Source organism: Symphalangus syndactylus, chromosome 13, assembly GCF_028878055.3.
Source record: "Symphalangus syndactylus isolate Jambi chromosome 13, NHGRI_mSymSyn1-v2.1_pri, whole genome shotgun sequence".
NCBI lineage: Eukaryota > Metazoa > Chordata > Mammalia > Primates > Hylobatidae > Symphalangus > Symphalangus syndactylus.
Window position 1 is genome coordinate 20,677,070 of NC_072435.2, and position 17,337 is coordinate 20,694,406.

Here is a 17,337-nt window from a genome sequence, read left to right on the forward strand (position 1 = left end):
TCTTGAGAACATCAAATTTGTCAGTTGTACACCTTGTCACTTGTACTCTGATGTCCATCCCCCAATGAATCTTCCAGTCTCTAGACTCCACATCTCACCCATTTATTTTCTCATGTTTACTTCTGGAGTGCTGTCCGATACTGGCATACACATTGTGTATTAGCAAGTGTGTACAAATTGTATTTTTTTTTTTTTTTTTTTTGAGACGGAGTCTCACTTTGTCACCCAGGCTGGAGTGCAGTTACGTGATCTCAGCTCACTGCAAGCTCCGCCTCCTGGGTTCACGCCATTCTCCTGCCTCAGCCTCCCGAGTAGCTGAGACTACAGGCGCCCGCCACCACGCCCGGCTAATTTTTTTGTATTTTTAGTAGAGATGGGGTTTCACTGTGTTAGCCAGGATGGTCTCGATCTCCTGACCTCGTGATCTACCCACCTTGGCCTCCCAAAGTGCTGGGATTACAGGCTTGAGCCACCACGCCAGGTCAAGTGTGTGCAAATTGTTAAACTGTTCTCACCAAGAGCTGTTGTCTTGTAATCATTTTCTTAGGCCTGGACATAGCCTTCTATATAGCATTAACATGTCATCAGATAATTTCCTGCAGACAAGTGATTTGCAAAGGAAAGAGTTATACACCAGGTGCATTGGCTTACACCTGTAATCCCAGCACTTTGGGAGGCCGATGTGGGTGGATTTCTTGAACCTGGGAGTTTGAGACCAGCCTGGGTAACAAGGCAAAACCCCACCTCTACAAAAAGTAGCTGGGTGTATTGGTGTGTGCCTGTGGTCCCAGCTACTGTGGAGGCTGAGGTGGGAGGATCACCTGAGCCCAGGAGACAGAGATTATGCCACTGCACTCTGTGCTGGATGACAGAGTGAGACCCTGTCTCTCAAGAAGAAAAAAAAATAAATTGTAGACCCTGGCTCAATTCTGTGTTGCATGTATGCTAATGCCCTTCATATCATGAGGCCGGCATTCTGTGACCTTTATAGCCCAGTAATGATAGCCTCATCTTCCACGTGAAGCCAACTTTCTGTTCCTGCAAATATTTCCATGGAGTAATTCCTTGGTTTGTCAGACACGCTTGTGGGTGGGCTGTGCCTTCCCACCAGAGTTAACTTGAATTCATCAGCATTTTCTTGCTTTCAGGTTGTTGGTGCAGATCAGAAGATGAAGAGGCACCTTCTAAGAGGAGCATTTCTATACAAACAGTGTCTCAGGTCAGCACTCCTAGGGCAGGTGTGTCTCCCAAGAAGGCCCACTCTTGTGAAATGTGTGGCGCAATCTTGGAAGACATTTTGCACTTGGCAGATCATCAGGGGACACATCACAAGCAGAAACTGCACAGGTGTGAGGCATGGGGGAATAAATTGTATGATAATTCAAACCATCAGCACCAGAATCAGTACCTTGGAGAGCAACCCTATAGACGCAGTGTTGAGGAAGCATTGTTTGTGAAGAGGTGTAAGTTCCATGTGTCAGAGGGGTCATCTGTCTTCATTCAGAGTGGAAAGGACTTTTTGCCCAGCTCAGGATTACTGCAGCAGGAGGCCACTCACACTGGGGAGAAGTCAAACAGCAAAACTGAGTGTGAGTCTTCCTTTCAGTGGGGAGATACTCATTACAGCTGTGGGGAATGCATGAAACATTCTAGCACCAAACACGTACTTGTTCAACAGCAGAGACTTCTCCCTAGAGAGGAATGTTATTGCTGCGAATGTGGGAAACCCTTTAGCAAATATGATAGCTTCAGTAATCATCAGAGAGTTCACACTGGGAAAAGACCTTATGAATGTGGAGAATGTGGGAAATCTTTTAGTCATAAGGGCAGCCTTGTTCAGCATCAGCGAGTTCATACTGGAGAAAGACCTTATGAGTGTAGAGAATGTGGGAAATCTTTTAGTCAAAATGGCACCCTCATTAAACATCAACGAGTTCACACTGGAGAAAGACCTTATGAGTGTGAAGAATGTGGGAAATGTTTTACTCAGAAGGGCAATCTCATTCAACATCAACGAGGTCACACTAGTGAAAGACCTTATGAGTGTGAAGAATGTGGAAAATGTTTTAGTCAAAAGGGCACCCTCACTGAACATCATCGAGTTCACACTAGAGAAAGACCTTATGAGTGTGGAGAATGTGGGAAATCTTTTAGTCGAAAGGGACACCTTAGGAACCATCAGCGAGGTCACACTGGAGAAAGACCTTACGAGTGTGGAGACTGTGGGAAATCTTTTAGTCGAAAGGGCAACCTCATTCAGCATCAGCAAAGCCACACTGGAGAAAGGCCTTATGAGTGTAGGGAGTGTAGGAAATTATTTAGGGGCAAGTCCCACCTCATTGAACACCAGAGGGTTCACACTGGAGAAAGGCCATATGAATGTAATGAATGTGGGAAATCATTTCAAGACAGCTCTGGGTTTCGTGTTCATCAGAGAGTTCACACTGGAGAAAAACCGTTTGAGTGCAGTGAATGTGGGAAGTCATTTCCTCAAAGCTGTTCTCTCCTTCGACATCGGAGAGTTCATACTGGAGAAAGGCCTTATGAGTGTGGAGAATGTGGAAAGTCATTTCATCAGAGCTCTTCCCTCCTTCGACATCAGAAAACTCACACTGCAGAAAGACCTTATGAGTGCAGAGAATGTGGGAAATTCTTCTCCAGTCTCCTTGAACACAGGAGAGTTCACACTGGAGAAAGACCTTATGAATGCAGTGAATGTGGAAAAACATTTACTCGAAGGTCTGCACATTTTAAACACCAGAGACTTCATATTCGAGGAAAGCCTTATGAGTGCAGTGAATGTGGGAAATCCTTTGCTGAAACCTTCAGTCTTACTGAACACAGGAGAGTTCATACTGGAGAAAGGCCTTATGAGTGCAGTGAATGTGGAAAATCATTTCATCGAAGCTCTTCTCTCTTTCGACATCAGAGAATTCACACAGAAAGAAGTCCTCACGAGTGAAAGAAATTTGGGAAATTCTTTAGCTAAACCTCTGTGCATCTTCTTGATCAGAGAGTTCTTACTGGATCAGGACCTTATGAGTGTGACAAACGTGGGATATTCTTTATGCAGAAGTCTTGCTTTATTACCTACAGAAGAGCTCACCCTGCAGAAGGGCCTCTTGAGTGCAATGAATGTGAGAAAGCCTTCCACCTTCTGTCATTGGATAACAGATTGTTCTTATAAGGAGAACACTGTACACATACAGGAAATATTATTTCTTGTAAAACATAACACTGGAGGAGATGCCTTATGAGGGAGCCATCTGCCTAAATTGACATACCTTCAGCATCTGCATAAACTCAATTATGTTGGAGCTGTGGCATTTTTCACCCTGCCGGGTTCCCTTGCCAGACTTATGTGACTGTCAGTTAGCTGGCAAAAGCCATTTTATGTCAGCCACGAGGCAGGTGTTCACCGTGCATCATTCATTCACCCCATGATGTTCTGGAAGTAAACCTTGGTTGTCTTTCATTGGCCAGAGGAATTGGTGAGTAGTCTCAGCTGTCATTCCTTTCTGATGAGTGAGACCATGGATCTGTCTCAGTACTGGTCCAGAGGGGTCTTCTGTCAGCTTGAAAAGATGGACTACCTTTTTCAGGGACCTTATGGGTCCATGTGATTTTTTTTTTTTTTTTTTTTTTTTGAGACGGAGTCTTGCTCTGTCGCCCAGGCTGGAGTACAGTGGCGTGATCTCAGCTCACTGCAAGCTCCACCTCCCGGGTTCACACCATTCTCCTGCCTCAGCCTCCCGAGTAGCTGGGACTACAGGCGCCCACCACCATGCCCAGCTAATTTTTTGTATTTTTAGTAGAAACGGGGTTTCTCCGTGTTATCCAGGATGGTCTTGATCTCCTAACCTCGTGATCCCCCCTCCTCGTCCTCCCAAAGTGCTGGGATTACAGGTGTGAGCCACCGCGCCCGGCGGGTCTCATGTGATTCTTTAGGCTCTTAAGTTCCAACCAAAGAACATTCTGCCTCCCATTGCTCTGATTTGCACAATGAATAAGGCCTTATTGTTTAAGCTTCCTTCAATCTTGAGAGTTGTATTTACTCTTTGGGGTGGTTTGGAAACAGCTGGGTTCTGGTGTCATAAGGGGCAAACAGCTTTTGTTGGAATCACTAGACTTTGTGTGCCTCAGAGGGGACAGTATGATAACAGAATATACTGTCTTTTCACTTGTGGCATAGTTTTCATGGCTGCCCAAGGCCTCCAAAGACTCCAGAACTTTGTGGTCCTTATTTCTTGACTAGATACTCCAATAATTTCTGGGTTTATAGATCAACCTGAGAAGGGAACAGTGTTTGTGACATCCTCTGATGCTTCTGAGATCAACACGAAAATTTTCTCTCTTTTACAAGGGATATTGCATTCTGCTCAGTACTGCTGAGGGAAATCTGTTCCCTAGGTCCTGCAATGCAGCCATGTGCCCTGATATCCACCGTTTTGTAGGGTGGTGTCCCAGGTTATGAGATTATAACAGGAAATCATAATTTATTCTGCATTTATAGGCAGTGGAGGACACTGCAAGAACAGAGTTGGAATGCACGTCATCCACATTGATTCAGTTACTATGTATGGTGGACCGTCAGGTACAGAAATTCTCAGAACCTCCATAATTATGAATCTTGTGCAGTTGAGGCCATTGTCAAAGGAAATAATATAAAGGATTTGTGGATTCCTGTACCCTTTCTCAGCTGTTCACCTCAAGGCAATTCCTGCATTAGCAAGAAGAAGAGGATAGGGAGAAGGGAGATCTCTTAGTCCAGTGATGTGGTCTTTGTGACCAACCAGTGTTCCAGTTTAATGAGGTGAAAATGGCCTTCCTGGCTTATCAGTATTTGCTGCTGCAGAGACTCATTGCTGCACTTAGGGCATGAGGAGATTTTATATAGTTGTCAAGCATTTTTGTCAAAAATAATAAAAAATCCATGTTTTTCTTTTTTTTTTTCTAAGGCAAGGTGTTGCTCTGTGACCCAGGCTGGAGTACAGTGGCGAGGTCATAGTTCACTGCAGCCTCGAACTCCTCAAGCAGTCCTTTTCCCTCAGCCTCCCAAAGTGCTGGGATTATACGCCTGAGCCATCATGTCCAGCCCACATTTTTCTTTTGAACCAATTATTTAAAGCCATAATAAGGAATAAATGACATTCAGTAAACTATACATATTTAAACTGTACCATGTGGTAAGTTGAGACTTCCATAGAAACCCTTGAAAGTGGCCAGGCGCGGTGGCTCATGCCTGTAATCCCCACACTTTGGGAGGCTGAGGCGCGTGGATCACAAGGTCAGGAGATCGAGACCATCCTGGCTAACACGGTGAAACCCCGTCTCTACTAAAAATACAAAAAAATTAGCCAGGCATGGTGGCAGGTGCCTGTAGTTTCAGCTACTCGGGAGGCTGAGGCAGGAGAATGACATGAACCCAGGAGGCAGAGCTTGCAGTGAGCCAAGATCACGCCACTGCACTCCAGCCTGGGTGACAGAGCGAGACTCCGTCTCGAAAAATAAAAACAAAAAAGAAATCCTTGGAAGTATAACTTATCCATCGCCTTCATATTTACCTGGAGCCTATTGTTTTTTATTTCTTTTTGGAGTCGGGGTCTCACTCTGTTACTTGACTGGAGTGCAGTGACATCATCATAGCTCACTGTAATCTGAAATTCCTGGGCTCAGGCAATCCTCCCACCTCAGTCTCCTGAGTAGCTGGAATCATAGGCTTGAGCCACCATGGCTGCTTTTTGTTTTGTTTTGTTTTGTTTTTGAGACAGACTCTCACTCTGTCACCCAGCTTGGAGTGAAGTGATGTGATCTTGGCTCACTGCAATCTCCATCTCTTGGGTTCAAGTGATTCTCCTGCCTCAGCCTCCAGAGTAGCTGGGACTTCAGGCGTGCAGCAGCATGTCTGGCTAATGTTTGTATTTTTAGTAGATACGGAGTTTCAACATGTTGTCCAGGCTGGTCTTCAACTCCTGACCTCAAGTGATCTGCATGTCTTGGCCTCCCAAAGTGCTGGGATTACAGGTGTGAGCCACTGCATCTGGCATTATTACTATTTTTTTTTTAAAGAGATGAGGCCTCCCTATATTGTCCTACCTAGAGCCTTTTCACCCAGGCTGGAATGTAATGTCGCCATCTCGGCTTACTGCAACCTCCATCTCCCAGGTTCAAGAAATTCTCCCACCTCAGCCTCCCTATTAGCTAGGATTACAGGCATGCACCACCACACCTGGCTAATTTTTTTTGTATTTTTGTAGAGATGGTATTACTGTGTTGGTCAGGCTGGTCTCGAACTCCTGACCTCAAGTGATTCGCCTGTCTCGCCCTTCCAAAGTGCTGGGATTACAGGTGTGAGCCACCGTGCATGGCTGAGCTTTTTAATGGGGTGTTCCGTGCATGGCTGAGCTTTTTAATGGGGTGTTTCTCTCTGCTCTCCAGACAACCATTGATTTAGTATGCTTTGAAACAAGTTAGTTCGTATTTTCTGGAATTTTATATGAATGATATCTTAAAGTATTTCCTCTTTTCATTTTTGGGTTCTCTACTGTGTCATTTATTTTGCTATTAGTGATGATAATATGACTAGTTCATTCCTTTTATATTCCTGAGAAGTATGACATGCTGTGAAACATTGGTGTTTGCATATTAATCCATGTTTATATTTGAGTTGCTTCTCACTTTTGTCTGTTATAAATAATACTGATACAGATATTTGAATATAATTCTTCATATCCATATATTTTACTTCTCTTATGTTAATATCTCCATGTGCAGTGTCTGAGTCACATGGTAGGTAAAACTTTTTAAGAAATACCAGGCTGGGCGTGGTGGCTTACGCCTGTAATCCCAGCGCTTTGGGAGGCCGAGGTGGGCGGATCACCTGAGGTGTGACTGTAATCTCAGCTATTTCGGAGACTGAAGCAGGAGAATCCCTTGAAACCGGGAGGCGGAGGTGGCAGTGGGCCGATATCGCACCATTGTACTCCAGCCTGGGCAACAAGAGTGAAACTCCGTCTCAAAAAAAGAAAAGAAAAGAAAAAAAAATACCAAACTGGGCTGGGCATGGTGGCTCACGCCTGTAATCCCAGCACTTTGGGAGGTTGAGGTGGGTGGATTACCTGAGGTCAGGAGTTCGAGACTGGCCTGGCCAACATGGTGAAACCCCATCTCTACTAAAAATAAAAAATTAGCCGGGTATGGTGGCATGCACCTGTAGTCCCAGGTACTCCAGGAGGCTGAGGCAGGAGAATTTCTTGAACCCAGGAGGTGGAGGTTGCAAGGAGCCAAGATCGCACCACTGCACTCCAGCCCGGGCCACAAGAGCGAAACTCTGTCTGAAAAAAAAAAAAAGATACCAAACTGATCTAAATTAAAATGATTCCTTCCTTTTGTATTCCTACCACCAGTGTCTGAGAATTCTTATGGAGAGAGTATGGTTAGCCTTTTAAATTTTCATTTTGTAGGCCGGGTGCGGTGGCTCACGCCTGTAATCCCAGCACTTTGGGAGGCCAAGGCAGGTGAATCACGAGGTCAGGAGATCAAGACCATCCTCATGGTGAAACCCCGTCTCTACTAAAAATACAAAAAAAAAAAAAAAAAAATAGCCAGGCATGGTGGCTGGCGCCTGTAGTCCCAGCACTTTGGGAGGCCGAGGCAGGTGGGTCACAGGGTCAGGAGATTGAGACCATCCTGGCTAACACAGTGAAACCCCATGTCTACTAAAAATATAAAAAATTTCCCGGGCGTGGTGGCGTGTGCCACTCGCGAGGCAGAGCTTGGGGTGAGCCAAGATCGTGCCACTGCACTAGATCCTGGGCGACAGAGCAAGACTCCGTCTCAAAAAAAAAAATTCATTTTTTAAATACATGGGTATTTCTTTTTAGATAAAGTGTCTATTCATGTCTATTGCTTCACAAAAATGAATTTCGTTTATTTTCCATTACATTAAGAAATAAGAAAATAGGCCAGGCGCCCGGTGGCTCATGCCTGTCATTCCAGCACTTTGGGAGAGCAAGGTGGGTGAATCACGAGGTCAGGAGATCGAGACCATCCTGGCTAACATGGTGAAACTCCGTCTCTACTAAAAATACAAAAAACAAACAAAAAAATAGCCAGGTGTGGTGGCTGGCGCCTGTAGTCCTAGCTACTCCGGATGCTGAAGCAGGAGAATGGCGTGAACCCGGGAGGCGGAGCTTGCGGTGAGCCCAGATCGCACCACTGCGCTCGATCCTGGGCGACAGAGTGAGACTCTGTCTCAAAAAAAAAAAAAAATTCATTTTTTAAATACACGGGTATTTCTTTTTAAAGTGTCTATTCATGTCTGTTGCTTCACAAAAGTGAGCTTTTGTGAAAAAAATTCACAAAAATGAATTTTGTTTATTTTCCATTACATTAAGAAATAAGAAAATAGCTGGGCGCGGTGGCTCACGCTTGTAATCCCAGCACTTTGGGAGGCCGAGGCGGGCGGATCACGAGGTCAGGAGATCGAGACCACGGTGAAACCCCGTCTCTACTAAAAATACAAAAAATTAGCCGGGCGTGGTGGCGGGCGCCTGTAGTCCCAGCTACTCGGAGAGGCTGAGGCAGGAGAATGGCGTGAACCCGGGAGGCGGAGCTTGCAGTGAGCCGAGATTGCGCCACTGCACTCCAGCCTGGGCGACAGAGCGAGACTCCGTCTCAAAAAAAAAAAAAAAAAAAAAAAAAAAAAAAATAAGAAAATAGAGCAGGCACAGTGGCTTACGCCTGTAATCCCAGCACTTTGGGAGGGCAAGGCGGCAGATCACCTGAGGTCAGGAGTTTGAGACTAGCCTAACAAGGAGAAACCCTGTCTCTACTAAAAATACAAAATTAGCCTGGCGTGGTGGCGCATGCCTGTAATCCCAGCTACTGGGGAGACTGAGGCAGGAGAATCGCTTGAACTTGGGAGGCAGGGTTGCGGTGAGCCAAGATTGCGCCATTGCACTGTAGCCTGGGCAACAAGAGCGAAACTCAAGAAAAAGGTGGAGTGTGCTGGTGTGCGCCTGTAGTCCTAGCTACTCAGGAGGCTGCAGCCGGAAGATCACATAAGCCTGGGAGATAAGGCTGCTGTGAGCTATGATCACACCACTGCTCTCCAGCCTAGGTGACAGAGCAAGACCTTGTCTGAAAAAATGAAAAAATTATGCTGGGCGTGGTGGCTCTTGCCTGTAATCCCAGCACTTTGGGAGGCCAAGATGGGCGGATCACCTGAGGTCAAGAATTCAAGACTAGCCTGGCCAACGTGAAACCCTCTCTACTAAAAATACAAAAACTAGCAGGATGTGGTTGTGGGCACCTGTAATCCCAGCTACTTGAGAGGCTGAGGCAGGAGAATTGCTTGAACCCAGGAGGTAGAGGTTGCAGTAAGCCAAGATCATGCCTTTGCACGCCAGCTTGGGTGACAAGAGCAAAACTCTGTCTTAAAAAAATATTACTGCCGGACGCGGTGGCTCATGCTTGTAATCCCAGCACTTTGGGAGGCCGAGGCGGGCGGATCACGAGGTCAGGAGATCGAGACCACGGTGAAACCCCGTCTCTACTAAAAATACAAAAAAATTAGCCGGGCGTGGTGGCGGCGCCTGTAGCCCCAGCTATTCGGAGAGGCTGAGGCAGGAGAATGGCGTGAACCCGGGAGGCGGGGCTTGCAGTGAGCCGAGATCGCGCCACTGCACTCCAGCCTGGGCGACAGAGCGAGACTCTGTCTCAAAAAAAAAAAAAAAAAAAATATTACCGGGTGCGATGGCTCATGCCTGTAATCCCAGCACTTTGGGAGGCCAAGGCGGGCAGATCACGAGGTCAGGAGATCGAGACCATCCTGGCTAACGGTGAAACCCTGTCTCTACTAAAAAAAAATACAAAAAGTTAGCCGGCTACTCGGGAGGCTGAGGCAGGAGAATGGCGTGAACCCGGGAGGCGGAGCTTGCAGTGAGCCGAGATCGCGCCACTGCACTCCAGCCTGGGCGACTGAGCAAAACTCCGTCTCAAAAAAAAAAAAAATAAATTGGCCCAGCGCAGTGGCTCACACCTGTAATCCCAGCACTTTGGGAGGCCGAGGCCGGCCGGTCACAAGGGCAGGAGATCGAGACCATCCTGGCTAACACAGTGAAACCCCGTCTCTGCTAAAAATACAAAAAATTCCCCAGGCGTGGCGGCATACGCCTGTAGTCCCAGCTACTCGGGAGGCTGAGGTAGGAGGATGGCGTGAACCGGGGAGGCGAAGCTTGCAGTGAGCCAAGATCACGCCACTGAACTCCAGCCTGGGCGACAGAGCAAGACTCTGTCTCAAAAAAAAAAAAAAAAAAATTATTATTGGCCTGGCAAGGTGGCTCACGCCTGTAATCCTAGCACTTTGGGAGGCCGAGGCCGGTGGTTTGCCTGAACTCAGGAGTTCGAGACCAGCCTGGGCAACAACAGTGAAACCCTGTCACTACTAAAATACAAAAAAAAATTAGCCGGGCATGGTGGCATGTGCCTGTAGTCCCAGCTACTCAGGAGGCTGAGGCAGGAGAATCGTATGAACCCAGGAGGCAGAGGTTGCAGTGAGCTGAGATCGCGCCACTCCACTCCAGCCTGGGCAACAGAGCAAGACTCTGTCTCCAAAAAAAAAAAATTTTTTTAATACTGATTAAGCCCATTTATGGCTAGTGTTCTTACTGGAATGCTAAGCTTGTGGGAGTTATTTATATCCTACTGCTTAAGGTCGTCAACAAGGTCTGATTTTTCTTTTTTTTGAGACGGAGTCTTGCTCTATCACCCAGGCTGGAGTGCAGTGGCCCGATCTCGGCTCACTGCAAGCTCCGCCTCCCGGGTTCACGCCATTCTCCTGCCTCAGCCTCTCCGAGTAGCTGGGACTACAGGCGCCCGCCACCACGCCCGGCTAATTTTTTTGTATTTTTAGTAGAGACGGGGTTTCACCGTGGTCTCGATCTCCTGACCTCGTGATCCGCCCGCCTCGGCCTCCCAAAGTGCTGGGATTACAAGCGTGAGCCACCGCGCCCGGCCTAGGTCTGATTTTTCACAAAAAATATTTGCATCCTGGCTGGTCGCGGTGGCTCACGCCTGTAATCCCAGCACTTTGGGAGGCCGAGGCGGGTAGATCACAAGGTCAGGAGATCGAGACCATCCTGGCTAACACGGTGAAACCCCATCTGTACTAAAAATATAAAAAAAATAAATGGGCGTGGTGGCGGGCGCCTGTAGTCCCAACTACTCTGGAGGCTGAGGCAGGAGAATGGCGTGAACCCGGGAGGTGGAGCTTGGCCGTGAGCCAAGATTGCGCCACTGCACTCCAGCCTGGGCGACAGAGCAAGACTCGGTCTCAAAAAAAAAAAAATATATATATATATATATTTGGCATAAATAGGTTAAGTGAGTGTGTCACTAAATAGAAAAATACTCCCGTCTGCAATGAATTAGAAAGTCACTTTTGGTTCTTTTTTTTTTTTTTTTTTTTTTTTTGAGACGGAGTCTCCGTCTGTCTGCCCAGGCTGGAGTGGCATGATCTCAGCTCACTGCAGCCTCCGCCTCCAGGGTTCAAGCAATTCTTCTGCCTCAGCCTCCCGAGTAGCTGGGATTACAGGCATGCACCACCATGCCTGGCTAATTTTTGTATTTTTAGTAGAGACGGGGTTTTACCATGTTGTTCAAGCTGGTCTCGAACTCCTGACCTTGTGACTGGCCCGCCTTGGCCTCCCAAAATGCTGGGATTTCAGGCATGAGCCATAGTGCCTGGCTCTTTTTTTTTTTTTTTTTTTTTTTTTTTTTTTTTTTTTTTTTTTTGAAACAGTCTCACTCTGTTGGCCAGGCTGGAGTACAGTGACACAATCACAATTCACTGCAGCCTTGACCTGCTGGACCCAGGTCGTCCACCCATCTCAGCCTCCCAAGTTGCTAGGATAGGCATGTGCCACCACGCACAGCTAATTTTTAAAATTTTTCTGTAGAGATTAGGTCTCACCATGTTGCCCAGGCTGCTCTCAAAACTCCTGAGCTCAAGGGATGTTCCCACCTTGGCCTCTCAATATGCTAAGATTACAGGTTGAGCCACTGTGCCTGGCATGCTTTTGGTTTTTATCTTGAAATTTAATTAAGTGGTGTCCCATATATTTAAGTATCAAATGTATAACTGAATTTTCTTTCTTTTCAGGGATCTCAAGGGCATTTCCCTTTGCCCACCTCACCTTTTCATATTTGGTAAACTGTATGCATTTGCCTCCAGCCCAAGATTATAAATATGAACTGATTATGATCTGCATGTTCTCTCATTGGGTTCAAGCATATCCTTACAGAAAAGCCACCGTGGAAGTCGTGGGTAAATATGTGTTGGATTGGTAACTCCCTCTTGGAGAATTTCTTGTGAATTACACAGCAATAGGGGAACTCATTTAACTGGAGACATAATCTCAATTTGTAAAGTGTGGCCCATTTTCTTTTTTTTTTTTTTTTTTTTGAGACGGAGTCTCGCTCTGTCGCCCAGGCTGGAGTGCAGTGGCGCGATCTCGGCTCACTGCAAGCTCCGCCCCCCGGGGTTCACACCATTCTCCTGCCTCAGCCTCCCGAGTAGCTGGGACTACAGGCGCCCGCCACCACGCCCGGCTGATTTTTTGTATTTTTAGTAGAGACGGGGTTTCACCATGTTAGCCAGGATGGTCTCGATCTCCTGACCTTGTGATCCACCCACCTTAGCCTCCCAAAGTGCTGGGATTACAGGCGTGAGCCACCGCGCCCGGCAAGTGTGGCCCATTTTCTAACATTTTTATTTTGCATACCTCCCCTGTCTTCTGGATTGATGAAACTAACAAAGAGATTAATAAAAACCCATCTTGTCATGTACAGGGACTCACGCCTTTAATTCCAGTGTTTTGGGAGACTAAGGCAAGAACATCCTTGAGGCCAGGAGTTCGACACTGTTTAACAGATACACCTGACAGCAGTAACTCAAGCACACCCTAAGAATGACCCTGTGGTCTAAGAAGAGTGTTGGTTCAACATTCCAAACGAAGGAATCCAGGAGTGGCCATCCCGGAGGTTTCTGAACCCCTGGCCTGTTCCTTGGAATGAGGCCCTTTGTTTTGAGCTAGGTGGAGGGTGATAAGTGAAAATACTATATAAACTGCATGCTTCTTACAAATGATAGTGGTTTTCTTGTCCAGCCTGCCGCTCCTGGACTGCCCTGTATCTAAGTCCTCAATAAACCCTATGTCTCATTTTCTTTCTTTCTTTCTTTTTTTTTTTTTTTTTTTTTTGAGATGGAGTTTTGCTCCTGTTGCCCAGGCTGGAGTGCAGTGGCGTGATCTCGGCTCACTGCAACCTCCACCTCCCAGTTCAAGCGATTCTCCTGCCTCAGCCTCCCAAGTAGCTGGGATTACAGGCATGTGCCACTACACCCGGCTAATTTTGTATTTTTAGTAGAGATGGGGTTTCTGCATTTTGATCATGGTGGTCTCAAACTCCCAACCTCAGGTGATCCGCCTGCCTTGGCCTCCCAAAGTGCTGGGATTACAGCTGTGAGCCACGCACCTAGCTCTATGTCTCATTTTCTAGCTCTGGCTCTCATTCACTTCTTGGACATGGTGCCATCCTTATTGAAGTCAATAGGGTGGGGATCAAGCATGATAGAGACCAGCCAGGCAACACAGCACGACCTTGTCTGTACCAAACAGCTGGGCATGGTGGCACATACCTATAGTCCTAGCTGTGTGGCAGACTGAGGCGGGAGGATCATTTCAGCCCAGGGATTTGAGGTTACAGTGGGCCATGATTGCCCCATTGCAGTCTAGCCTAGGCAGCAGAACAAGACCCTGTCTCTCACCTGGCGAAATTAACAGAAGCTTTTCATAGTACTTTGCTGAAGGCTCTTAAATTGGTTTTGCTTAACCTATAAACAACTCCTTTCAGAAAACAAGTATTACTTTGTGAGAAAATTACCCATCATCCCATGAGGTTGGATGGAGGATTGTATGAACCAACTTAATTCAAAGGGGATTGACCAGGCATGGTGGCTCACGCCTGTAATCTCAGCACTTTGGTAGGCCAAGGCAGGCAGATCGCCTGAGGTCAGGAGTTTGATACCAGCCTTGCCAACATGGTGAAACCTCATCTCTTCTAAAAATCCAAAAATTAGCTGGGCGTGGTGGTGGGTGTCTGTAATCCCATCTACTCTGGAGGCTGAGGCATTTTTTATTTATTTTTTTTTGAGACATAGTCTCACTCTATCACCCAGGCTGGAGTGCAGTGGTGCAACCTCCACTCACTGCAACCTCTGACTCCCGGGTTCAAGTGATTCTCTTGCCTCAACCTCCCAAGTAGCTGGGATTACAGGTGTGCGCCACCATACCCAGCTAATTTTTGGATTTTTAGTAGAGACAGGTTTTCACCATGTTGGCTAGGCTGGTCTTGAACTCCTGACCTCAGGCAAGCCACCTGCCTCAGCCCCCCAAAGTGCTAGAATTACAGGCATGAGCCACCACACCCGGCAGGAGAATCGCTTGAACCCGGGAGGCGGAGGTTGCAGTGAGCTGAGATAACACCACTGCACTCCAGCCTGGGCAACAGAGTGACACTCTGTCTCAAAAAAAAAAAAAGAAGAAGAAGAAAAATCTCATTTTGAAGCCAAAACCATCAGATTGACCATTCCAATTATGTGCTGAGCATAATTTAATCTCTTGGACATCGGTGCTAACATTTTTCTGAGGTCCTAAGTTTTTTCACCATCTACTGATGTTTCCATAGACCCACTTCTGTCAAAACTGTTTAGTAATTAATTACCTAGTCAGTGTTTTCTTGTTTTTCGCTTTTTATGTTTTTTGGGGGGTGTGGAGAGACGGAGTCTTGCTCTGTCGCCCAAGCTGTAGTGCAATGGCACGATCTAGGCTCACTACAACCTCTGCCTCCTGGGTTCAAGTAATTCTTCTGTCTCAGCCTCCCAAGTAGCTGGGACTACAGGCACGTGCCACCACGCCTGGCTAATTTTTTTTTTTTTTTTTTTTTTGAGATGCCTAGGCTGGAGTGCAGTGGTGTGATCTCTGCTAACTCCAAGCTCCGCCTCCTGGGTTCACGTGTTTCTGCTGCCTTAGCCTCCCAAGTAGCTGGGACTACAGGCACCCGCCACCATGCCCGGCTAATTTTTTGTATTTTTAGTAGTGACGGGGTTTCACCATCTTAGCCAGGATGGTCTCGATCTCCTGACCTCATGATCTGCCCACCTCGGCCTCCCAAAGTGCTGGGATTACAGGCATGAGCCACCACGCCCAGCCTACCTAGTCAGTATTAACAGGCTTTTGTATCTTGCAATTTACAACTGTTTCTCTCATGTAATATTAATTTTTCATGCAGAACACTCCCTCCTCTCTTAAGATAAATCAATGATAATCACTTCCCATAAATGACATGAACTCATGGCTTTTACAAATGCCCAGTATGACCAGATGGAGAGCACCAACTTTAAGGACTGTTCGAAATGCTTGTTCCTTGGTGCCGTAAAGAAATAGCACTTGAACATAAATTTAATTTTCTCAGCAAGGCCACTTTTACTTTCTGCAGAAACGCTACACTCGCCAGCAGTTTTGCCGTGAGAGTACACTGAACAAAGGAGACAGGGTCATTTATAACCTGACGCATCCACCTTACTGCTATGGCTGGTTTCCACTGGCTAAATAGAAATTCACATTCTGTATTTGTCCTGATTGGCTAGCAACTTAGAACTTAGAGGCAAAGGCAGGAGGAAAATGAAGGAGGAATTAACTTGTGGAATGCTAAGAAAGGCAAAAACACCTTCAAACAAGGAAGAGGAACAGGCTATGACAATGCTTGCTTGGACCAGTATAAACATGCCAGGGCAAATATTTAGGCTAAATTGTGGGAGCTAAGAACATAAAGTACATAGATTTTCTTTATTACGGCTAGCAGATATTTAAGAATGTTAGCACAGGTCTTTGAATAAATTTTGCTTCTAAGAGAAGTTACTATTTATTCCTAATTAGATGGGAGGAAAGTCTTTGAAGAGGAACCTGTACTTTTTACAGACTGTAGCCATCACCACTACCAAGATACCATTTATTTTATCGTTTTTTGTTTCTTTGAGAGAGAGTCTCGCTCTGTTGCCAGGCTGCAGTGCAATGGCGCGATCTCGGCTCACAGCAACCTCTGCCTCCCGCGTTCAAGCGATTCTCCTGCCTCAGCCTCCCGAGTAGCTGGGACTACAGGTGTGTGCCACCACACCTGGCTAATTTTTTTTTTGGATTTTTAGTAGATACTGGGTTTCACTGTGTTAGCCAGGATGGTCTCGATCTCCTGACCTGGTGATCCGCCTGCCTCGGCCTCCCAAAGTGCAAGGATTACAGGCGTGAGCCACCGTGCCCAGACTTATTCTTTACAAGACTGATGTCAAATTACTAAAAGGAGTTGAATATGAGAATATCAAGTAAAGGATACTGAGTGGGAAAAAGCGTTGTTCAATTAATTGAATGCTACAATGATTTGTGAACCCCCCAAATTTGAGACAGGTCTCCGTTAATTTAAAAAGTTTTATTTTGCTGGCCAGGCATGGTGGCTCATGCCTGTAACCCCAACACATTGGAGGGCAAGGCAGGCGGATCACAAGGGAGATCGAGACCATCCTGAACAAGGTGAAACCCCTGTCTGTACTAAAACTACAAAAATTGGCGTGGTGCCACGTGCCTGTAGTCCCAGCTACTCGGGAGGCTGAGGCAGGAGAATCACTTGAACCCGGGAGGCAGAGGTTGCAGTGAGCCGAGATCGCGCCACTGCACTCCAGCCTGACCAAAGAGCGAGACTCTGTCTCATAAAAAAAAAAGTTTATTTTGCCAAGGTTGAGGACACATGCCCGTGACACAGCCTCAGGAAGTCGTGACGACATGTGCCCATGGTGATTAGGGTACAGGTTGGTTGTGGGGAGCCAAGTTCACATTCCCATGCATTGGCAAAGCCTGCAGCCAGGGAAGTAGGTGGCATGGCAAAGACCTGACCACTGAAGATCCTGTTATGGGTAGCTTCCTGTTCTTACCAGCTCAGTGAAGCGCTGTGAATGGCTTTTCATAGCTAATGGTTAGCACAGGACAGACTGTGGAGGCCGCATCAATTGAAGACAAAAACAATTATCGCGTGGACTTTTGACCCCTGGCATGTATAAAAGCACTGAATAAACCAGAGCTTGGGTCGCTTCCCTATCAGGGGACCGTCCCTCCTAATCCCGCTTCTCTGTGTCTTTCTTTCATCATTCTCCTCACTACTTCTCGGTGCATGCCTGAATAACCCCTGCGGCCGGACCGCTAGAGTTGGTTTTATACCTTTGAGGGAGAT

The 17,337-nt window shown here is 46.7% G+C and overlaps 1 protein-coding gene across 8 annotated transcripts in view; it reads left to right on the plus strand.

Annotated features, from left to right (window-relative positions):
* The window catches only part of ZNF418 (zinc finger protein 418), a 165,195-nt gene extending 147,970 nt beyond the window's left edge, over positions 1–17,225 (plus strand). For 6 of the 8 annotated variants that reach the window (XM_063615279.1, XM_055239811.2, XM_063615281.1 and 3 more), the window contains 2 exons: positions 1,149–3,491; positions 12,164–17,225. In XM_063615279.1, coding sequence (XP_063471349.1) covers positions 1,149–2,962 — 1,814 coding nt within the window. In that variant the 3' untranslated portion in view covers positions 2,963–3,491; positions 12,164–17,225. The remainder of the gene's footprint in view (positions 1–1,148; positions 3,492–12,163) is intronic. The other 2 variants (XM_063615278.1, XM_055239812.2) reach the window with 2 other exon arrangements.
* The last annotated feature ends 112 nt before the right edge of the window (positions 17,226–17,337 follow it).